Here is a 25,521-nt window from a genome sequence, read left to right on the forward strand (position 1 = left end):
TCTCTGTGAAGGCGCGCAGACAAGGCGCGCTGACCCATAATGCATTCATTCATGACATGTGATCGCATTAGCCAATCAGCAGCCAGCCAGCACTGTGTAATGGTCGAGCTATAAATTGCGGCCATTTTAGAATTCTCCATTTGCCTCCAGTCATTCAAGAGAGGCAGACCTGTCTGTATTGAGGGAGAGAGTTAGGGCCACAGAACCGTTACTCAGGGCCACAGAACCGTTACTCAGGGCCACAGAACCGTTACTCAGGGACAGACACAGAATTGTTACTGAGGGACACAGAATTGTTACTGAGGGACACACACAGAATTGTTCCTGAGGGACACACACAGAATTGTTCCTGAGGGACACAGAATTGTTCCTGAGGGACAGACACAGACTTGTTACTGAGGGACACAGAATTGTTCCTGAGGGACACAGAATTGTTCCTGAGGGACAGACACAGAATTGTTCCTGAGGGACAGACACAGAATTGTTCCTGAGGGACACAGAATTGTTACTCAGGGACACAGAATTGTTACTCAGGGCCACAGAATTGTTACTCAGGGACACAGAATTGTTACTCAGGGACACAGAATTGTTACTCAGGGACACAGAATCGTTGAATTAAAGAGTATGTCAGACAACATGCAGAGGAGTGGCAGAGGAGGCAATGTTTTAGGAGCGAGCAGACGTGGCAGCAGAGGAAGGGGTCGAGGCAGCACTAGTTGCAGCCAGAGGACAGTGCTCCCGGTGTCATCCAGCGGTCATGTCTCCACCGACAACCCTGCCGTCATCGATTGGTTGGCTCGGTCGTCTTCCTCTTCCCAGGTCACCTCTGACACCTACAGCCAACGGTCGGTGGGTACGTCAGACACAACCGTTAGTTGGCATGGCCCGGGACCAAGCCCACTGAAATCACGTGTCCTCTACCTGCCCCTGTCCTTTGGTGTTCCCTCACCAAGCGAAGTATCGCATGCTGTGGGCTCAGCCCCACTGTACAGTGAGGAAGAGCTAACAGAGGGCGGTCAGGAACGGGGGGAGACATCCGCCTCTTCAGCAGCCAGGCGAAGAAGTACTGGCGAGGAGAGTGGCTCGGTAGCCGGTCTAGAGACAGGTCTGTCTCCTGACCCACACGCAGCCGAGGGGGCTAGTAGTGAGGCGGAGACCCTAATTGATGATGAGGAGGTTGATCGCACTTGGCAGCCTCGTCGTCATCAGGCTATTTCTTCCGCATCATCAGGAGAAGAGGGTGCCAGCTTGGCAGCGAGCAAAACAGTCGGTGGGTTGCCCAGGAGGCAGCAGGGTTGCAGCAGTGTCAGTGGAGGCAAACGGCCACGGAGTACAGCACCAGCTCCACTGCAGCCTACCACCACGGCCAGTAGTGGTGCCGGTGTGCACGGCGGAAGCAGCAGTCAGCCAGTGAGGAGTAGCGGGGGCAAAGTTTCCTACTCGGCGGTGTGGCAATTTACGCCCCGGAAATACGCCCCGTAGCGCTACGCCCGTACCGCGTAGCGCGGTGACGTATTTCCGGCGTGGCGGCCATCTTGGTACACCTGTGTATTCAACTGTACACCCAACAGATATATCCTCATCTGAAAGCATGAGGTTCTAGTGTGGACTGGCTGCTACGTAAGTTCGTTTTTATAAGATATTACATGTTCCTATGGTATAATAAATATACTACACTATGGGAGGATTCCTTTGTCTCATTCTGAGAGATTGATATTTCAACTTTTCCTGGAGAAGAGCCTGAGTGGGAATATTATATCCTGAAAAGCGGTTTTGGAGTGCTTTGGTGCCTGGAGGATCTGTGAGAGGGATCCATTACTGCTCTTTGATCCGCAAGGGTCGAAGGGATGAGGTGAGAGGCTAATCCAGAAGGTGGTTGGATTCATAAGATCTATATACACCCAGATACCTGCACGAATTTTCTTCACCTGTGGTCACTAACAGTATTATTTGGAAGCACCGTTTACTGTTTTGTTCACCTACAACATTCTATTTTTGGACTTTGAGTTTGCGTGTACCATTATTATGGTTATTTTTTCACTTCACAATATGCACGTGTGATTTAATTATATGTATGTATATTCCTTTGTTCATGCACATACGTATAGATACAGCTTTGTGTTTCTCATCTTTTGGGTGATTTATTTGATATTTGATTATCAGCAAGCACGTATAGATTTATATTGTTATTATTATTGTCACATTTTTGATTTGAGATGTTGGATCCCACATTCACATAATTGTTTTGAATGTAGCGCAGCATTCTTTATGGTTTATATTCACTTGATCACTGGTATATGATTTAATGCTAGCAGCTCTTTTGGGGTTTATACATTTACTTTGGTTTAATAATTTTAAACACATACTTGGAGCGCAGGAGGGTTACACCACTATAACGGAAAGAACATGGTGTCTGCTCTGCGTCAAGGAAGGTTGTGCCATGCGCCATGCATGGCTCACGTGTTCAATCTGGTTGTCAAGCGGTTCCTAAAATCCACCATCCCACTGCAAGACATCCTTAAAATGTCACGTAAACTTTGCATGCATTTCAGCCATTCCTACACCGCAAAGCACACCCTCCTTGAGCTGCAGCGGCAGAACGGAATTCCACAGCATCGCCTGATCTGAGACGTTGCAACAAGGTGGAATTCAACCCTACACATGTTAGACCGCCTTTACGAACAGCGAAAGGCCATCACCGATTTCCTGATGTTACAAGCGGATAAAGGTACTCCCCTGTGTAACTTCGATGTCAGCCATTGGCAGCTCATGCGTGACACCTGCCGCTTGCTCAGGCCCTTTGAGGAGGCCACGCTATTCGTGAGTCGGCAGGACTATGGGATGAACGACGTCATTCCTCTGTTGCACGTCCTGGAACAAATGCTGTTAACAATGGCTGGTCAGGGTGCGGTAGACGTGGCGCACAGATCTCAACGCCACATGACCCCTGTGGGGGCAGGACAGGAAGAAGAGGAGGAGGTAGAGGAGGACATTTGTGCTCAGGAATTATTGAGTGAAATGGGTGGTTTTTCCACTCAGCGGACAGGAGTGGAGGAGCAGGAGCATCTGGTAGAGGAGGAGGAGGAGACAGAGGACCCAGACGCACCGTGGCAGTATGCTGTGGAGATGGAGGCAGGGAGTCCCTCGCATTCCTTGGCACAAATGGCCCATAGCATGCTCGGTTGCTTGCGTAGCGACAGCCGAATAATAACCATCAGACAGAGGGATGACTTTTGGCTGTCCACCTTGTTGGACCCTCGCTACCGTTCAAAAATGGTGGCCTTTTTCACACCTGCTGAGAGGGAGGCCAAAATAACGTACTATAAAAACCACCTATGTAGTCAGCTGGTCTCTGCCTGTCTGCGCCAACGTCCATCCTCAGACACTGTGGGCCCTGTGCGCTCGCGTTCCGCTGCCATGGCAGCAGGGGAGGGGTGGGGTGGTAGGAGCAGTGGCAGCTCCACCAGCAGCGGCTGCCTCAGTCTGCAGTCGATGATGAGTAGCTTTCTTCACCAGCGCAGTGAGGAAACTACTAACCAGCCGCAGCAGCATCAGGTGGACCTGGAGCAGGACCTCAAACAACAGGCTTGGGCCTACTTGGACAGCACCCTGCCAACCGAGGTAGACAATCCCCTTGACTACTGGGCAACGAAACTTGACCTTTGGCCCCAACTAGCATAATTTGCCCTTGAAAGGCTGTCATGCCCGGCCAGTAGCGTGGCATCGGAGCGCGTGTTTAGTGCGGCAGGAGGTATTGTAACTCCGCGGAGGACACGACTGTCCACCCAAAGTGTGGAGAGACTCACGTTTGTGAAAATGAATCAGGCGTGGATTAGTCTGGATTTCAAACCACCAGTTCCTGACACAACTGACTAAATCCACCATGAATCATGCCCCAAACATGTGCCACTTGTCTCCTCACACTGCTGGTGGGTTCCATTTTGTCATAGGGTGCTGGCAGATTACGGGCCTCCCATAGCTGCTGCCAGGCCCCTAATCTGCCATGGGCCCCTGTACCACCTCCTCATGCTGCTGCCAGGCCCGTAATCTGTCATGGGTCCCTGTACGGCCTCCCATTGCTGCTGTCTCCATCGCCACACTCTGCCATGTGCCACTTTCAGGTCTCCTCACACTGCTGGTGGGTTCCATTTTGTCATAGGGTGCTGTATGGCCTCCCATTGCTGCTGCCTCCACCGCCACACTGTGGCTCCACACTCTGGTTTTGGCCCCGTGACTGCCCAAATGAGTGAAGTGTGCGGTGATTCTAAGATCGACGGCACTCATCTGCATGTCATACTGACTGACAGTATTATTTCTCTTCCCCAGCAGACTCCAAGGGCATTTAAATTAAAGGTACAGTGTTCTGCACTAATATAAAGGCTCTCTGAAGCCTAGAAACACCCTTTTATAAGTTAAATTCGCTGCGAATATATTCGACTCAAATCGAATTTATTCCTCGAATTCGCCGAATCAGTCGAATCGAATTTTTGAATACTTCGCTCATCTCTATTTATAACCAAAAATTATAATTGTAAAAAATATTTTTTTTACATTATTTCTTTTTTTACATACTGTCACCCTAGCAGTACAGGTCACCATGGTGACACTGTACTACTTGTGGGGGGTGATGAAGATTTTGTTTTTTTACACCCATAAAGGCTGTAAAAGCAATAATTTCCGAGGGAGTGCACACAAGCAGGGGGCGGGGAGGCCGTTTATAAACAGCCACCAGACTCTGCAGTGCCACCATCCGGTTGTTTATATACAACGGCTGGACGGGAAGTGGTTAAAGCAAAAATGTACTAAGGTAAAAAAGGGTCTCACCTTTACAACCACTTCTCAAAAAAATATGCCAGCTTTCATTTACCGCCCCCCACCTTCATGCGTGTCATTGTCACCGCTCCGGCCACTCTGCACTGCTGGCAGCGGTAGGGGGCAGTGTGGGGCGTGATTCAGCACATCACACGGCTCCCTTTTTTTCCTTTGTATAAACTTTATGCGAAGTGTGCAAAACGTACATTTCATGCACCGCAATGCAGGGCAGTGAGCTGCGCTGCGATTAAATGCAGATTTGTTTGCATTTTACAGCACCACGATGCAGCGTACCGCAGGATAGCATTGTGTCCCTGCAGTACAAAGCCGTAAAACGTCTGTCACTGCATAGAGTGTGGATTGACCCTAACAAGAGCATTCTCACTGGACAAGGAAATGGCAGTTGAGCAAGGCAGCCTTTTAATTGTGGATCTACAGAGAAAGGAAAAAAAAAAAAAAAAAAAAAAAAAAAAAGGGACTACTCCAGGCACGGTAGTTTTATAATTTATTTTCAGTATAAAGCAGAATGAGCCGTATCTGGGTGCAGACCGGGCCCCGGACAAACCTCATTAAACACCATAAAAGCCGACAGGTCAGCGAGGTCACACGGACGTTCCAGAGCCCTGGCTGGGTGCAGACTCCTTCTTATTGTCTTCAGGTTTCATGGCGGGAAACAGCAGCACCTCCTGGAAGAATAGACAGGCGGGTATTAGGTACCTGGGAGAAGAACAAGCCCACATGAAGGCCGGATCTCCTCCCCAACCCCGACATACCTTGATGTTGTTTGAGTCGGTTAAAAACATGGTAAGGCGGTCAATGCCCATTCCCCATCCAGCTGTAGGGGGCAGCGCATACTCCAGGGCAGTGCAGAAGTTTTCATCGATGAACATGGCCTCGTCGTCACCCTCTGCCTTGGCCTGTGGAAGCCCAAGAAAATAATTTATATCACATTTGTAGAGGATCAATCTACCCCTACTGTCCCCTTCCCCCAACCCTACCCTACCCCCCCCCAACCCTACCCACCCAACCGGATAGAGAGAACGCGGGGTCCGGGGAGAGCGGACACAGCGAGCGCGGGGTCCGGGGAGAGCGGACACAGCGAGCGCGGGGTCCGGGGAGAGCGGACACAGCGAGCGCGGGGTCCGGGGAGAGCGGACACAGCGAGCGCGGGGTCCGGGGAGAGCGGACACAGCGAGCGCGGGGTCCGGGGAGAGCGGACACAGCGAGCGCGGGGTCCGGGGAGAGCGGACACAGCGAGCGCGGGGTCCGGGGAGAGCGGACACAGCGAGCGCGGGGTCCGGGGAGAGCGGACACAGCGAACGCGGGGTCCGGGGAGAGCGGACACAGCGAACGCGGGGTCCGGGGAGAGCGGACACAGCGAACGCGGGGTCCGGGGAGAGCGGACACAGCGAACGCGGGGTCCGGGGAGAGCGGACACAGCGAACGCGGGGTCCGGGGAGAGCGGACACAGCGAACGCGGGGTCCGGGGAGAGCGGACACAGCGAACGCGGGGTACGGGGAGAGCGGACACAGCGAACGCGGGGTCCGGGGAGAGCGGACACAGCGAACGCGGGGTCCGGGGAGAGCGGACACAGCGAACGCGGGGTCATCGAAGAAAGTTTCTGTGCGATTCGGTCGCAATTACTTTTGCTTGATCTTCGAACAGCTCTCTCTGTCGGATCGGGTCGTTCATCTCAGTGTAGGCGTTGCAAATCTCTTTCTTCATGACAAAGAGCTCAAATCTTTCCGTCAGTCCCTTCTCTGACCGATGCCTGACACACAAACAACGTCACATCAATGTCGCCAACAAGGAAAGCAAGCAAATAAAAAGAAAAAGTTTCTGAAGAGATCAGGAAAGATTCCTACCACTTGGCCAGCGGGCTCATGATCTGAGGATGGTCAATAATAAAAGTTGGATTGATACATGTTACCTCCAGGAATTCACCGACCAACTGGAAAACACAAAAAAACAAAAGGTATTGCTTAGGAATGACGACATTTTCACAGATTTAAGGACTCAAACCTTTCTTAACTTTACGTTTATTACATTTACTGATGTGAAAGTACTTTTTTTTTTTTTTTTTCAAGCTTTAAGCAACTTTATTCATCCAGGACTGGACAGTGTTACTCCCTCTAGGGACCTTTTCAAGTTAACAAAATGGTTTACCAAGGATCCTCAACATTCAAACACACTGCTATGTATGAGGTAAACACCTTTGGACCAATACCGAGGCCGAGCCACACTCGGAGTGTCTTATGGACATAGAGGGCCAGCTCTGGGGCAAGTTGCTTGCTCTGGGTCCACTGGAAGGGAGGGGCCAGGAGTGCCGGCGCAGGACCCGAGAAGAGGAGGGAGGGGCCAGGAGTGCCGGGGCGGGACCCGAGAAGAGGAGGGAGGGGCCAGGAGTGCCGGGGCGGGACCCGAGAAGAGGAGGGAGGGGCCAGGAGTGCCGGGGCGGGACCCGAGAAGAGGAGGGAGGGGCCAGGAGTGTCGGGGCGGGACCCGAGAAGAGGAGGGAGGGGCCAGGAGTGTCGGGGCGGGACCCGAGAAGAGGAGGGAGGGGCCAGGAGTGTCGGGGCGGGACCCGAGAAGAGGAGGGAGGGGCCAGGAGTGTCGGGGCGGGACCCGAGAAGAGGAGGGAGGGGCCAGGAGTGTCGGGGCGGGACCCGAGAAGAGGAGGGAGGGGCCAGGAGTGTCGGGGCGGGACCCGAGAAGAGGAGGGAGGGGCCAGGAGTGTCGGGGCGGGACCCGAGAAGAGGAGGGAGGGGCCAGGAGTGTCGGGGCGGGACCCGAGAAGAGGAGGGAGGGGCCAGGAGTGTCGGGGCGGGACCCGAGAAGAGGAGGGAGGGGCCAGGAGTGTCGGGGCGGGACCCGAGAAGAGGCGGGAGGGGCCAGGAGTGTCGGGGCGGGACCCGAGAAGAGGCGGGAGGGGCCAGGAGTGCCGGCGCGGGACCCGAGAAGAGGAGGGAGGGGCCAGGAGTGCCGGCGCGGGACCCGAGAAGAGGAGGGAGGGGCCAGGAGTGCCGGCGCGGGACCCGAGAAGAGGAGGGAGGGGCCAGGAGTGCCGGCGCGGGACCCGAGAAGAGGAGGGAGGGGCCAGGAGTGCCGGCGCGGGACCCGAGAAGAGGAGGGAGGGGCCAGGAGTGCCGGCGCGGGACCCGAGAAGAGGAGGGAGGGGCCAGGAGTGCCGGCGCGGGACCCGAGAAGAGGAGGGAGGGGCCAGGAGTGCCGGCGCGGGACCCGAGAAGAGGAAGGAGGGGCCAGGAGTGTCGGCATGGGACCCGACAAGAGGAGGGAGGGGCCAGGAGTGCCCGCGTGGGACCCGACAAGAGGAGGGAGGGGCCAGGAGTGCCCGCGTCGGACCCGACAAGAGGAGGGAGGGGCCAGGAGTGCCCGCGTGGGACCCGACAAGAGGAGGGAGGATCGGAGCTGCTCTGTGCAAAACTCGAGCAGGTAAGTAGAACATGTTTGTTATTTTAATTGAAACAAAAAAAAAACCCCAAAAGCTTCACAACCATTTTAACCCCTAGATGCTGAGTGCACACAAATATGCAGCCTCTTGGCGCCTTGACTTGAGAAGTCCGACGTCACATTCCTGTATCAATCCATTTCACCTCAGTTGTGTCCCGATTGCTTTGTCCTGCGCCCTGCCTCCATTTTTACCGTTCTTTCTGCCTGGAAACTGAGAAACGTCCATGGCGTCCAAAAAGCGTCCCTTTAGGTCAGACGCGGTTTTAGACCGGCTAGAGAACAGCGATAGTAAATCAGAACCACTTGCAGAATTGAGTGATAATGATTGGTGGGGGAAATTCCTCATCAGACACTGAAAACGATTCTGCGACTGAGCTCAGCGATGGGCCAACTTGGCGCTCTATTTCACATTTCAGTGTTTTTGGTTTGATTATATTATTGAATTAAATGTATTATTATATTATAATTTATGGTTTCGTGTTTCAAACGTTATCCTCCCCGGGATGTTTACTAGACTCTTGTTCGGACAGATTTCAGTGAGTTATTCCTAAGAATTACAGGCCTACAATATAAAACAACATATTTCCATGCAAAACAATGTAACGCTTTGACATTCAAAATTATTGGTTAGACCGCCGGGGAGGTTAAGGATGTTTTTTGGATTATATATATATTTGATGTACACATGCTTTTGGTTGAGTGTTCACAGCGCCACCGAGAAAGGCGGTTTTTTTCACACGAGGTATTACGGTAGGAAGCCTACCTTGTCCAGCAGTCTTGCAGTCGTCCTCGGAGGTGAGCATTCAACATCCTTCTCTGCGCAGATGTTAAGGATGTTTTTTGGATTATATATATATTTGATGTACACATGCTTTTGGTTGAGTGTTCACAGCGCCACCGAGAAAGGCGGTTTTTTTCACACGAGGTATTACGGTAGGAAGCCTACCTTGTCCAGCAGTCTTGCAGTCGTCCTCGGAGGTGAGCATTCAACATCCTTCTCTGCGCAGATGTTATCCAGCAGCTTGCGTGTCTCTGGAAGAACAAACAATAACTGATTAATACCGAAGTCCAATAAAAAGAAAAAAAAAAAATTGTATTGATAGAGGTTTTTTTTGGGGGAGGATACATGTGATCAGCACAGGCCAATCAGCGGATACAGTGAATGCGGGGTCCGGGGAGAGCGGATACAGCGAATGCGGGGTCCGGGGAGAGCGGATACAGCGAATGCGGGGTCTGGGGAGAGCGGATACAGCAAATGCGGGGTCCGGGGAGAGCGGATACAGCGAATGCGGGGTCCGGGGAGAGCGGATACAGCAAATGCGGGGTCCGGGGAGAGCGGATACAGCAAATGCGGGGTCCGGGGAGAGCGGATACAGCAAATGCGGGGTCCGGGGAGAGCGGATACAGCAAATGCGGGGTCCGGGGAGAGCGGATACAGCAAATGCGGGGTCCGGGGAGAGCGGATACAGCGAATGCGGGGTCCGGGGAGAGCGGACACAGCGAATGCGGGGTCCGGGGAGAGCGGACACAGCGAATGCGGGGTCCGGGGAGAGCGGATATAGCGAATGCGGGGTCCGGGGAGAGCGGATATAGCGAATGCGGGGTCCGGGGAGAGCGGATATAGCGAATGCGGGGTCCGGGGAGAGCGGATATAGCGAATGCGGGGTCCGGTAAGGGCGGATATAGCGAATGCGGGGTCCGGTAAGGGCGGATACAGTGAATGCGGGGTCCGGAGAGAGCGGACACAGTGATTGCGGGGTCCGGGGAGAGCAGATATAGTGAATGCGGGGTCCGGGGAGAGCGGATATAGTGAATGCGGGGGTCCGGGGAGAGCGGATATAGTGAATGCGGGGGTCCGGTAAGGGCGGATACAGTGAATGCGGGGTCCGGGGAGAGCGGACACAGTGATTGCGGGGTCCAGGGAGAGCAGATATAGTGAATGCGGGGTCCGGGGAGAGCGGATATAGCGAATGCGGGGTCCGGGGAGAGCAGATATAGTGAATGCGGGGTCCGGAATTTAGTAACACGAAGGACCAAATGTGATGGCAGCATTGTGTTTCAGCTTGCTGTATGTAACAATGAGATTGTGGACCCCAAGGGCCCTAAGAGAGGAATGATTTATATAATTATTAGTTATAAAAGATTCCTAACTTGAGCTTTCTCTTGGCAAATGAGCTAGCTAGCGTCTGAGCTTTTTGGGGTTTTTGTGTAATTGTCATATGACACGTTATTCATGCCTCCATGGTGTGTTGCGTTGTAGCGCAGCGACATGCTTTACATTCCAAAGCAGAAATATGCACATCACATCACCATTGCAGTGTGAATAAGGCACAGAGAAAATGTCCTGTTTCACATGACTGTCATATGCCTTTAAGTGTTCTCTATATCTTGTCTCTGCTCCTCCCTTTCCTTTGGTTTAGTTAATGCTGTATAGATATCCTCCCCCTTCCCAGTAATGCATTGCAGCTTCTAGCCTCATGTCATGAAGCAGAGCACATTATGATCTTTTGACCTATCAGATGTTCATTGTTGTAAGATTCTCTCAGTTTATGGAATAAGCATCACAAGAACTACAAGATATCTCATTGAGTCACTGACTGTGGTATCCAACTGAGGTTGAAGTTATCGCTATCTCATCACAACTGTAAGTTACAGAGATCACACTATCAATGCTTAGATTGGAGAGACAGAACAGAAAAAATAAAAATGGTTTTCCATGTGAATTTTTTTTTTTATGCAGAAAAAACGCAAGTCATGCATACAGTGTAAATATAACCGGAGAATTTGTTTCAGCGGCCATTACCTTCAGTATCAAACTGGTCTGTTGCAGGGAGTTTCTTTCCCAGGACTTTCTCCAGCTCATGCACCATGCTGATTCTTCTGAATGGAGGGGTGAAATCTATTTCCTGGCTCGGTCCTTCAGGTCCGTCCGGGTGATATGTGATTTTGTAACCGCCATGTATGTGCTTAACCATCCCTGCAAGACAAACAGAAGATTAACATGAAAATCATCTTCACGGCTTGTGGTTCAATATACCCTCACCGGCCACTATTAGTTTTGCCTTTAATTACACTTTAGGAGCTTTTAAAAAAAGAACACTTTACATAGCTACACAGAAGATATAAAGGCTATGAAGGGCTCCAAAAAGGTATGAAAAGCTTGGGGCTTAAATTTGAGTTTAACCCTTTCACGCCGTCGTCACACAAATATCGCAGAACTGGGCTTTTTTCCATGGGGGCCCCATATTTGCGTACTTGTCTTTGTGCCATACGGCGTGCTCCCAGCACAAAGACCGCGGTGTCACAGAGCACCAGGTCCCGTTCTAGCGATCAGGACCCAGGACTCCTGATTCCAGGTCACATGATCGCTGTGATAGCCTCTCTGTATGGCTATCACGGTGATCAGTCACTGTACAGCCCGGCCCCCTTGGGGTTTTTTTTCTCCCTATGAATGGAGAAGAGAGATACATTGTATCATTATATACATCCCATTATACATTGTATCATTCTATACATTCCATTATACATTGTATCATTATATGCATCCTATTATACATTGTATCATTATATACATCCCATTATACATTGTATCATTCTATACATTCCATTATACATTGTATCATTATATGCATCCTATTATACATTGTATCATTATATGCATCCTATTATACATTGTATCATTATATGCATCCTATTATACATTGTATCATTATATGCATCCTATTATACATTGTATCATTATATACATCCTATTATACATTGTATCATTATATACATCCTATTATACATTGTATCATTATATGCATCCTATTATACATTGTATCATTATATGCATCCTATTATACATTGTATCATTATATGCATCCTATTATACATTGTATCATTATATGCATCCTATTATACATTGTATCATTATATGCATCCTATTATACATTGTATCATTATATGCATCCTATTATACATTGTATCATTATATGCATCCTATTATACATTGTATCATTATATACATCCTATTATACATTGTATCATTATATGCATCCTATTATACATTGTATCATTATATACATCCTATTATACATTGTATCATTATATGCATCCTATTATACATTGTATCATTATATGCATCCTATTATACATTGTATCATTATATGCATCCTATTATACATTGTATCATTATATGCATCCTATTATACATTGTATCATTATATGCATCCTATTATACATTGTATCATTGTATGCATCCTATTATACATTGTATCATTATATACATCCTATTATACATTGTATCATTATATACATCCTATTATACATTGTATCATTATATACATCCTATTATACATTGTATCATTATATACAGTCAGGTCCATAAATATTGGGACATCGACACAATTCTAACATTTGTGGCTCTATATACCAAGACAATGGATTTGAAATGAAACGAACAAGATGTGCTTTAACTGCAGACTGTCAGCTTTAATTTGAGGGTATTTACATCCAAATCAGGTGAACGGTGTAGGAATTACAACAGTTTGCATATGTGCCTCCCACTTGTTAAGGGACCAAAAGTAATGGGACAGAATAATAATCATAAATCAAACTTTCACTTTTTAATACTTGGTTGCAAATCCTTTGCAGTCAATTACAGCCTGAAGTGTGGAACGCATAGACATCCCCAGACGCTGGGTTTCATCCCTGGTGATGCTCTGCCAGGCCTTTACTGCAACTGTCTTCAGTTCCTGCTTGTTCTTGGGGCATTTTCCCTTCAGTTTTGTCTTCAGCAAGTGAAATGCTCAATCGGATTCAGGTCAGGTGATGGACTTGGCCATTGCAGAACATTCCACTTCTTTGGTGTCTTTTGCAGTCTGCTTTGGGTCATTGTCCATCTGCACTGTGAAGCGTTCAATGAGTTGTGAAGCATTTGGCTGAATATGAGCAGATAATATTCCCGAAACACTTCACAATTCATCCGGCTGCTTCTGTCAGCAGTCACATCATCAATAAATACAAGAGAAGCAGTTCCATTGGCAGCCATACATGCCCACGCCATGACACTACCACCACCATGATCACTGATGAGGTGGTCTGCTTAGGATCATGAGCAGTTCCTTCTCCATACTCTTCTCTTCCCATCACTCTGGTACAAGTTGATGTCGGTCTCATCTGTCCATAGGATGTTGTTCCAGAACTGTGAAGGCTTTTTTACATGTCGTTTGGCAAACTCTAATCTGGCCTTCCTGTTTTTGAGGCTCACCAATGGTTTCCATCTTGTGGTGAACCCTCTGTATTCACTCTGGTGAAGTCTTCTCCTGATTGGTGACTTTGACACACATACACCTACCTCCTGGAGAGTGTTCTTGATCTGGCCAACTGTTGTGAAGGGTGTTTTCTTCACCAGGGAAAGAATTCTTCGGTCATCCACCACAGTTGTTTTCCGTGGTCTTCCGGGTCTTTTGGTGTTGCTGAGCTCACCGGTGCGTTCCTTCTTTTTAAGAATGTTCCAAACAGTTGTTTTGGCCACGCCTAATGTTTTTGCTATCTCTCTGATGGGTTTGTTTTGTTTTTTTCAGCCTAATGATGGCTTCACTGATAGTGACAGCTCTTTGGATCTCATATTGAGAGTTGACAGCAACAGATTCCAAATGCAAATAGCACACTTGAAATGAACTCTGGACCTTTTATCTGCTCATCGTAATTGAGATAATGAGGGAATAACACACACCTGGCCATGGAACAGCTGAGAAGCCAATTGTCCCATTACTTTTGGTCCCTTAACAAGTGGAAGGCACATATGCAAACTGTTGTAATTCCTACACTGTTCACCTGATTTGGATGTAAATACCCTCAAATTAAAGCTGACAGTCTGCAGTTAAAGCACATCTTGTTCGTTTCATTTCAAATCCATTGTGGTGGTGTATAGAGCCAAAAATGTTATAAATGTGTCGATGTCCCAATATTTATGGACCCGACTGTACATCCCATTATACATTGTATCATTATATGCATTCCATTATACATTGTATCATTATATACATCCTATTATACATTGTATCATTATATACATCCCATTATACATTGTATCATTATATACATCCCATTATACATTGAATCATTATATACATCCTATTATACATTGAATCATTATATACATCCTATTATACATTGTATCATTATATACATCCCATTATACATTGTATCATTATATACATCCTATTATACATTGTATCATTATATACATCCTATTATACATTGTATCATTATATACATTCCATTATACATTTTATCATTATATACATCCTATTGTACATTGTATCTAACTCCTGGCATAGAGGGAAAAAAATGTTAAAAAAAGATAAAATATTAAAAAAATAAAAGGAAAAATATAGAAAAATATCTAGATCAAGGTTTGATCTAGGTCAGTGACAGGGTAAGTGTTTGGGTAAAGGTCCCCTGTCCTGCCCTGACCTGGCCACTGCTGTCTACAACAATTCGCTTTCAGACACTTTAGACTCGCTTGCTCCTCCAACAACATGAAGCATCAGGCCCCGACCGGTACAACCTTGGCAGACTGACCACACCCGAAACCTCAAACGACATAGTCGTGTGCTGGAGTGATTATGGCGTAAAACCAAATCCCACCAAGCGTTCACCCGATATAAATCTGCCTTCTTAACATACACTTCCTCCCTTCGCGCTGCCAAACAAGCCTACTTTGTTACTCTCATTAATACCTTCTCCTCCAGTCCTCAGCGGCTCTTCTCTACTTTTAACTCTCTACTTTTTACGCCTCCACCCAGTACCTCACTCACTGCCCACGAGATTGCAAACCACTTAAAAAACAAGATTGATGCAATTCCTAGGGACTTTGCCACTGCTCAGACTTCCAACCCACCTAGCATCCCTCACACTAAACCTCCCTCAACACTTTCCTCTTTTGACCTTGCTACTACCGAAGAGGTCACTAAGGTTTTCTCAGAAGCCCGCCTCACCACCTGCCCCCTGGACCCTGTCCCCTCACAACTACTACTGTCACCCTCTTCTTCCATCCTATGCTCCCTCACTCACATCTTCAATCTTTCCCTCTCTACTGGCACATTCCCCTCCCCCTAAAGCACGCGCACATCACTCCCATACTTAAAAAACCCTCCCTGGACCCCACCAACCTGAACAACCTAAGAGCCATCTCCCTGCTGCCATTTACCTCTAAACTCCTAGAACGCTTAGTCTACAATCACCTGAGTTCCCACCTCACCAACAACAATCTTCCTGACCCCCTACAGTCTGGCTTCCGCCCTCTACACTCCACTGAAACTGCCCTACTAAGACTCACTAATGATCTAACTGCTAAAACCAATGGCCACTATTCAATACTCCTACTACTCGACCTCTCCGCGGCGGCTTTTGACACGGTTGACCATCCCCTCCTCCTCAAAAAACTCTACTCTCTTGGTCCTCAGAGATTCTGCTCTCTCCTGGTTCTCCTCCTACCTATCACAACGCTCCTTCAGTGTTACCTATAATGCTGCCACCTCCCCTTCACTCCCTCTCTCTGTTGGGGTCCCTGAAGGCTCTGTCCTCGGACCACTTCTCTTCTCCATCTACACCTCCTCCCTTGGCCAACTCATACACTCTCACGGCTTCAATTACCACCTCTATGCTGATGACACACAAATCTATCTTTCTACCCCTCACCTCACCCCTTCAGTCTCCTCTCGCATTACTAGCCTACTAAGTGACATCGGCATGGATGTCACTCCACTTCCTCAAACTCAATCTTTCCAATACAGAGCTCTTAGTATTCACCCCAGCCCGTGCCCCCCCCCCCCCCCCGACTTCTCCATCAAGATCAACAACACTATCAGTCCCTCCCCTCATGCCAGGGTACTGGGTGTAATCCTAGACTCTCATCTGTCCTTTCAGCCCCAAATCCAATCACTGTCCAAATCTTGTAGACTTCACCTCCACAACATCTCCAACCTCCGCAACACCTCCAGGATACGCCCGTTCCTAACCCCGGAAACCACTAAACTACTTATTCACTCCCTTGTTATATCTCGCCTTGACTATTGTAACTCCCTCCTCATTGGTCTACCTCATCACAGGCTATCCCCTCTTCAGTCTATCATGAATGCTGCTGCCAGACTCATCCACCTTACTAACCAACCATTCTGTATCTGCCACCCCTCTCTGCCAATCCCTCCACTGGCCTCCACTCAGTGTCCTCCACCCCTCTCTGCCAATCCCTCCACTGGCCTCCACTCAGTGTCCTCCACCCCTCTCTGCCAATCCCTCCACTGACCTCCATTCAGTGTCCTCCATCCCTCTCTGCCAATCCCTCCACTATCTTCCAGTTGCCCAACAGATAAAATTCAAAACACTTACACTGACGTATAAAGCCGTTCGTAACTCCGCAACAAATTACATCACCGACCTTGTCTCTAAATATCACCCAAACCGTACTCTCCGCTCCTCGCAAGACCTCCTGCTCTCTAGCTCCCTTGTCTCCTCCTCCCATGCTTGTCACCAGGACTTCTCCAGGGCTTCCCCCATCCTCTTGAACTCTCTACCCCAATCTATCAGACTATCTCCTACTCTGCTCACTTTTAGGCGATCTCTGAAAACCTCTCTTCAGGGAAGCCTATCCTGCCCTCAGCTAATAATGGAATCTTCTACTCTTCCAACCAGTCCATCCCCCACAGTTACTACCTTTTGTACCACTAGCCCCTCCCTCCTAGATTGTAAGCTCCAATGATCAGGCCCTCAAATCCCTCTTGCATTGAACTGTATTGTTACTGTATTGCCTCCCACTATAATGTAAAGCGCTGAGCAAACTGTCGGCGCCATAAATCCTGTATAATAATAATAATATAAATCCTGTATAATAATATAAATCCTGTATAATAATAATAATATAAATCCTGAATAATAATAATAATATAAATCATGTATAATAATAATATAAATCCTGTATAATAATAATAATATAAATCATGTATAATAATATAAATCCTGTATAATAATAATCATAATTTAAATCCTGTATAATAATAATCATAATTTAAATCCTGTATAATAATAATAATATAAATCCTGTATAATAATAATAATATAAATCCTGTATAATAATAATAATATAAATCCTGTATAATAATAATATAAATCCTGTATAATAATAATCATAATTTAAATCCTGTATAATAATAATAATAATAATATAAATCCTGTATAATAATAATAATATAAATCCTGTATAATAATAATATAAATCCTGTATAATAATAATCATAATTTAAATCCTGTATAATAATAATAAAGGTCAGGATTTTTTTTTTTAATTGGTATAAGTGTCAGTGTGTTTTAGGTTTTTTGTACTACGGGTACAAACAACAAGTAATCTACACATAGATGGTATCGCTGCAATCGTCAAGAGCTGGAGAATTTATTTTGGGTTGTTCTTTGGTGGTAGGTTATGGTAGAAACACACAGCTAAATTAAAAGTAATTTTTTTTTTTTTACTATTTTGGGCCAGAAAAAAAAAAAATCAAGAGATATCCATTACCATTTACCACCAAATGAAAGCCCAATTTGTCCTGAAAAAGAAACGCGGTATAATCCACCCGGATGTACAAAGTAGTTGTGATGATATGGACGGTTATACTAACACAGGTCAAAGTTGCAAAATTGTGCTTAGGCATTAAGATTTGTTCTACCCTCAGGCACGGTGTATGCTAAATAGAAGAATGCAAAGTCTTACCTGACAGCAGTTTTTCGGTGATTTCCATGAGGTCGTGGTAATCTGCATAGGCCATATAAAACTCACAGGTTGTAAATTCTGGGTTGTGGGTCATGTCGATTCCTTCATTCCTGAACTGCCTGCCCACTTCGTATACACGGTCAATGCCTCCGACCACCAGCATCTGTAAGAAAACATTTCCATTCATCATAATCAGGCAAATTTGACCTACATTAGCACCGGTAAATAACTTCGTATAATCAGCATGACAAAAAAAACAAAAACCAAAAAGGTCTAACTAAGTCAGTGTTTCCTCTTTGGTTCCTGGATATTTCACCTTAAGAAAAAAGGATATAGTAGGTGACTGAAGAATGGAACACAAAATTCCCGGGATTGTATAGTCATTACTTGCGCATTCCCTTTGGCCTATTATGAAGAGTGTCCTTACTGACCAATAAGAACACGAAGCAGGCGGTGGTGTCAGCAATCAACAGTTGGGAATTGTTGGACGTATGTTGGAACCTGTGCAGAACCCCTAGGCCTAGTGACACATACACAATATATTGCCAAAAGTATTGGGCCGACTTTCCACTGAACTTTAATTACCCCCAGTCTTAGTCCGTAGGGTTCAATATTGAGTTGGCCCCGCCCTTTCCACGCAGATGAATTTTAATGGCCCCCCCAGTCTTAGTCCGTAGGGTTCAACTATAACAGCTTCAACTCTTTGTCAGGTCAGGCACTGATGTCGGGGGAGGAGGCCTGGCTCGCAGTCTCCGCTCTAATTCATCCCAAAGGTGTTCTATGGGGTTGAGGTCAGGACTCTGTGCAGGACAGTCAAGTTCCTCCACCCCAAACTGGCTCCTCCATGTCTTTATGGACCTTGCTTTGTGCACTGGTGGGCAGTCATGTTGGAACAGGAAGGGGCCATCCCCAAACTCTTCCCACAAAGTTGGGAGCATGAAATTGTCAAAAATGTCGCCTTAAGAGTTCTTCACTGGAACTAGGGGGCCAAGCCCAACCCCTGAAAAACAACCCCCCACCATAATCCCCCCTCCACCAAACTTTACACTTGGCACAATGCAGTCAGGCAAGTACCGTTCTCCTGGCAACCACCAAACCCAGACACATCCATTAGATTGCCAGACAGAGAAGCGTGATTGGTCACTCCAGAGAACACGTCTCCACTGCTCTAGAGTCCAGTGGCGGCGTGCTTTACACCACGGCATCCGACGCTTTGCATTGCACTTGGTGATGGAAGGCTTGGATGCAGCTGCTCGGCCATGGAAACCCATTCCATGGAGCTCTCTACGCACTGTTGTTGGGCTCATCTGAAGGCCACACCAAGTTTGGAGGTCTTTAGCTATTGACTCTGCAGACAGTTGGCGACTTCTGCGCACTGTGCGCTTCAGCATGCGCTGACCCCGCCCTGTCATGAGACGTGGCCTACCACTTGGTGGCTGAGTTGCTGTTGTTCCCAGTTGCTTCCACTTTGTTATAATCCCACTAACAGTTGAGCGTGGAATATTTAGTAGCCAGGAAATGTCACGGATGGACATATTGCCCAGGTGGCCACCTATCACGGGACCACGCTTGGAGTCACTGAGCTCCTGAGAGCGACCCATTCTTTCACCAATGTTTGTAGAAGCAGCCTGCATGCCTAGGGGCTTGATTGTATACACCTGTGTCCATGGAGGGGATTGGAGCACCTGAATCACATGATTGGGAGGGGATTGGAACACCTGAATCACATGATTTGGAGGGGATTGGAACACCTGAATCACATGATTTGGAGGGGATTGGAACACCTGAATCACATGATTGGGAGGGATTGGAACACCTGAATCACATGATTGGGAGGGGATTGGAACACCTGAATCACATGATTGGGAGGGATTGGAACACCTGAATCACATGATTGGGAGGGGATTGGAACACCTGAATCACATGATTGGGAGGGGATTGGAACACCTGAATCACGATTGGGAGGGGATTGGAACACCTGAAACACATGATTTGGAGGGGATTGGAACACCTGAAACACATGATTTGGAGGGGATTGGAACACCTGAATCACATGATTTGGAGGGGATTGGAACACCTGATTCACATGATATGGAAGGGATTGTAACACCTGAATCACATGATATGGAGGGGATTGGAACACCTGAATCACATGATATGGAGGGGATTGGAACACCTGAATCACATGATATGGAGGGGATTGGAACACCTGAATCACATGATATGGAGGGGATTGGAACACCTGATTCACATGATTTGGAGGGGATTGGAACACCTGATTTGGAGGGGATTGGAACACCTGATTCACATGATATGGAAGGGATTGGAACACCTGAATCACATGATTTGGAGGGGGGGGGGGCAATACTTTTGGCAATATAGTGTATATTTCAATAAAGTCATTTACACAATGCTGACCGTATACAGTATCTGTAATGAAAAAACATTGTGACCCATCCTGTGTCTCCGCACACCATCAGATCTGGGCACGTTATGTTTACCTTGTGATAGAGCTCAGGAGCGATCCTCATATACAGGTCCATGCCCAGCTCATTGTGATGCGTGATAAAAGGTTTGGCAACGGCACCTCCTGGAATAACGTTCATCATCGGAGTCTCAATCTGTTGACGAAGACACCGTATCCTTAGACCAATACATGTAGCATGCCGATACACAATCTATAACATCAGCCCATTCCTTGAAGAGAAAGAATCATTAAATACATCAAGAGTAGTCATTTCATAAAGATAGGATGTGACGGGAGTCACATTGGGTGGGGGGGCCCCATGGAACCCAGCTCACTTTGGAGAGGTGGGGAGACCCCTGTCTCAGCTCCCCATATCCCTCTTATGTGTAAGTCACCCTGTGCCTGTTAGGGGTACAGGGTGTTCTGTCCTAATATTGGGGTGGGGGGATGTAGATTGTTTAATGCCATGTGGCTGCATCCCATTGTTCTATTGTGTGTCTTACTTAGGAGCAAACTATTATGGGATGTATGGGTCTATGTGTATTAGCTCAGTGGGGGGGGGGGGGGGGGTGTCTCTAGCAGCCTTTCCTCCTGATGGGACTGTCTGTTGGTGTGTCTCTTGTTACTAAAGGTAGATTGCTCCCGGCACTGTACCTCCTCACAGGGCAGATCGGCTCCTGCTGCTGTCAAACTCATGACGAGGGAGCGGGGCCGTGCCCACCTCGGTCTATGGACGCAGATGGTGGTGCTTGGAAGCCAGCCCGCATGAGTGCCCCCATAGGAAGCAGCTTCCGATGGGGGCAATGGATGAAGAGGAGGAGCCAGGAGCGATAGATGCACACAGCTCAGGATCACGTCTGCATGTCTTCCACCATAAGAAGTGGTTTCCTATGTAGCACTTGGAAAAGGGGAGGAGCAAAGAACACCGGTAGGGGACCCGAGAAGAGGAGGATTGGTGCTGCTCTGTGCAAAACCATTACACAGAGCAGGTAAGTATAATATGTTTGTAATTTTACTATAAAAGAAAGAAAAAAACCCAAAGCTTTACAATCACTTTAAAATCGTTACCTCAAGGAATCCCAAGTCATCCAGAAACTTGCGAAGGTAGGTGATGATTTTCGCTCTGGTGATGAACTTTTGCCGCACATAATCATTGAGAATGAGATCCAGGTAACGCTGCCGGAATCTGGTCTCCTGCAAGTCAGAGAAAGCAAATTGTGACAATCATGGATGGTGAAAGCCTTGAACCTTAACATTCCACACGATGCATGAGAACATTCCGGCCTCTGCCCAAAATGCCGGGCAACAGAGAAGAATGAGGCAGGGAATCGCTCTCACCAGATATCAGGTAAAGAAACTGACCAAACACAGAGGACAGCCTGACGGCCAGGTAGGGTGTGCCTGTGCCCGTGCGTGTGCTGTACCTTGTCTTTAAGACCGAAGTGCAGGTGTGGCAGCATGTGCAGACAGGGGGACAGCAGCGTCATCTCCTTGGGGATAATACTTAGTTCTCCCTTCTTGGTTTTCCCAGGATTCCCCCGAACTCCAATAATGTCTCCCCTCCGGAGCTTGTTATTGATTGCTGCAAAAGCTTCTTCAGACTTGTAAACTCTGTTGGGTTGGGGAGGATACGGTCATTACATGGCATGAAAAGGCTTCACCTCAGTGCATGATATAGTGTGCAGCACACGCATGTAATCCAAGCACTAGAAATAGAATATAAAAAAAAAAACTTGCATAATAACTCTGCCAATCCCTCCACTGACCTCCACTCAGTGTCCTCCACCCCCCTCTGCCAATCCTCCACTGACCTCCACTCAGTGTCCTCCACCCCCTCTGCCAATCCCTCTACTGACCTCCACTCAGTGTCCTCCACCCCCCTCTGCCAATCCCTCCACTGACCTCCACTCAGTGTTCTCCACCCCCCTCTGCCAATCCCTCCACTGACCTCCACTCAGTGTCCTCCACCCCCCTCTGCCAATCCCTCCACTGACCTCCACTCAGTGTCCTCCACCCCTCTCTGCCAATCCCTCCACTGACCTCCACTCAAGTGTCCTCCACCCCCCTCTGCCAATTCCTCCACTGGCCTCCATTCAGTGTCCTCCACCCCCCTCTGCCAATCCCTCCACTGGCCTCCATTCAGTGTCCTCCACCTCCCTCTGCCAATCCTTCCACTGACCTCCACTCAGTGTCCTCCACCCCCCTCTGCCAATCCCTCCACTGGCCTCCATTCAGTGTCCTCCACCCCCCTCTGCCAATCCCTCCACTGACCTCCACTCAGTGTCCTCCACCCCTCTCTGCCAATCCCTCCACTGGCCTTCATTCAGTGTCCTCCACCCCTATCTGCCAATCCCTCCACTGGCCTCCATTCAGTGTCCTCCACCCCCCTCTGCCAATCCCTCCACTGGCCTCCATTCAGTGTCCTCCACCCCCCTCTGCCAATCCTTCCACTGACCTCCACTCAGTGTCCTCCACCCCCCTCTGCCAATCCCTCCACTGGCCTCCATTCAGTGTCCTCCACCCCCCTCTGCCAATCCCTCCACTGGCCTCCATTCAGTGTCCTCCACCCCCCTCTGCCAATCCTTCCACTGACCTCCACTCAGTGTCCTCCACCCCCCTCTGCGAATCCCTCCACTGACCTCCACTCAGTGTCCTCCACCCCTCTCTGCCAATCCCTCCACTGGCCTTCATTCAGTGTCCTCCACCCCTCTCTGCCAATCCCTTCACTGGCCTTCATTCAGTGTCCTCCACCCCTATCTGCCAATCCCTCCACTGGCCTCGACTCAGTGTCCTCCACCCCCCTCTGCCAATCCCTCCACTGGCCTCCACTCAGTGTCCTCCACCCCCCTCTGCCAATCCCTCCACTGGCCTCCACTCAGTGTCCTCCACCCATCTCTGCCAATCCCTCCACTGACCTCCACCCCTCTCTGCCAATCCCTCCACTGGCTTCCATTCAGTGTTCTCCACCCCCCTCTGCCAATCCCTCCACTGGCCTCCACTCAGTGTCCTCCACCCCTATCTGCCAATCCCTCCACTGGCCTCCATTCAGTGTCCTCCACCCCCCTCTGCCAATCCCTCCACTGGCCTCCACTCAGTGTCCTCCACCCATCTCTGCCAATCCCTCCACTGACCTCCACCCCTCTCTGTCAATCCCTCCACTGGCTTCCATTCAGTGTCCTCCACCCCTCTCTGCCAATCCCTCCACTGACCTCCACCCCTCTCTGCCAATCCCTCCACTGGCTTCCATTCAGTGTCCTCCACCCCTCTCTGCCAATCCCTCCACTGGCTTCCACTCGCCCAACGAATAAATTTCAAAATACTAAGAACAACTAACAAAGCCATCCACAACTCTGCCCCCAGCTACATCGCCAACCTGGTCTCAAAATATCAACCAAACTGCTCTCTATGATCCTCCCAAGACCTTCTGCTCTCTAGTTCCCGTGTCACCTCCTCCCATGCTCACATCCAGGACTTCTCCCGAGCTTCTCCCATCCTATGGAACTCCCTACCCCAATCTGTCCGGCTGTCTCCTAATCTATCCACCTTTATATGATCCCTGAAAACCTCTCTTTAAAGAAGTCTATCCTGTTTCTACCTAGTAAACTGCCATTTATTTCCTCCATCAGCTCCTCCCCCACACAGCTATTACCTTTTGTATCACTCAGCCCTTCCTCCTAGATTGTAAGCTCCCAGGAGCCGGGCCCTCCGTTTCCTCTTGTACCAAATTGTATTGTAACCGTCATGTCTGCCTTCATTTTTGTACACCGGCGCAAACTGTTGGTGCCATATAAATCCTGTATTATAATAATGCTAAAAAGTGTGGGCTTTTTTTCCCCCCATTTATAGCTACCTAGGTGGATGCAGCATCACTCCGAAGCTTCCTCTGTTCCCCGCCGGCTCTAAGTGCGAGTTCACACCACAACACTAGTATCAGTGCAGATCTCTTTTCTGTGCAGGAATCTGCAACGTGTACAAAACTCATTGCATTGCACATGAAAACTGATGTAAACGGATTCCTCTGCAGGTGAAATCTGCATGTCAGTTTCCATCAGTTTTTCTGCACGTGTGGTGTGACCGGGGCCTTCGACTTTTCTCCTAAATGGTAAGGATTTTCATAATTTTATTAACTGTTTAGCGTTTTGTGCAGTGGGGGGGGGGGATTAATGGGGGATTTTTTTGCCTATCCAAGTTCTTCTATAACCACTTCAATACCAAGCACTTACACCCCCTTCCTGCCCACCGGGCACTTCTACCCCCTTCCTGCCTACCGGGCACTTCTACCCCCTTCCTGCCTACAGGGCACTTACACCCCCTTCCTGCCTACCGGGCACTTCTACCCCCTTCCTGCCTACCGGGCACTTCTAACCCCTTCCTGCCTACAGGGCACTTCTACCCCCTTCCTGCCTACAGGGCACTTCTACCCCCTTCCTGCCTACAGGGCACTTCTACCCCCTTCCTGCCTACAGGGCACTTCTACCCCCTTCCTGCCTACAGGGCACTTCTACCCCCTTCCTGCCTACAGGGCACTTCTACCCCCTTCCTGCCTACAGGGCACTTCTACCCCTTCCTGCCTACAGGGCACTTCTACCCCCTTCCTGCCTACAGGGCACTTCTACCCCCTTCCTGCCTACAGGGCACTTCTACCCCCTTCCTGCCTACAGGGCACTTCTACCCCCTTCCTGCCTACAGGGCACTTCTACCCCCTTCCTGCCTACAGGGCACTTCTACCCCCTTCCTGCCTACAGGGCACTTCTACCCCCTTCCTGCCTACAGGGCACTTCTACCCCCTTCCTGCCTACAGGGCACTTCTACCCCCTTCTGCCTACAGGGCACTTCTACCCCCTTCCTGCCTACAGGGCACTTCTACCCCCTTCCTGCCTACAGGGCACTTACACCCCCTTCCTGCCCAGGCCAATTTTCTGCTTTCAGCGCTATCACACTTTGAATGACAATTGTACAGTCATGCAACACTGTACCCATAGGAAATTTTTATAATTTTTTTTCACACAAATAGAGCTG

At 48.7% G+C, this 25,521-nt stretch overlaps 1 protein-coding gene across 1 annotated transcript; it reads right to left on the reverse strand.

Moving 5' to 3' along the window:
• Positions 1-5,304: 5,304 nt before the first annotated feature.
• KARS1 (lysyl-tRNA synthetase 1) lies at positions 5,305-22,113 on the reverse strand (the record flags this gene model as incomplete). The annotated part of the gene is made up of 10 exons (XM_089667133.1): positions 5,305-5,498; positions 5,586-5,729; positions 6,458-6,584; positions 6,679-6,764; positions 9,231-9,316; positions 11,088-11,261; positions 18,036-18,198; positions 20,537-20,656; positions 21,571-21,696; positions 21,927-22,113. Coding segments are annotated over 10 exons (1,297 nt in total), but the record flags the coding sequence as incomplete, so codon positions are not given.
• Positions 22,114-25,521: the final 3,408 nt, after the last annotated feature.

Source organism: Staurois parvus, unplaced genomic scaffold (genome assembly GCF_062004578.1).
Source record: "Staurois parvus isolate SC_StPar_1 unplaced genomic scaffold, SC_StPar_1.0 ptg003050l, whole genome shotgun sequence".
Classification (NCBI taxonomy): Eukaryota; Metazoa; Chordata; class Amphibia; order Anura; family Ranidae; genus Staurois; species Staurois parvus.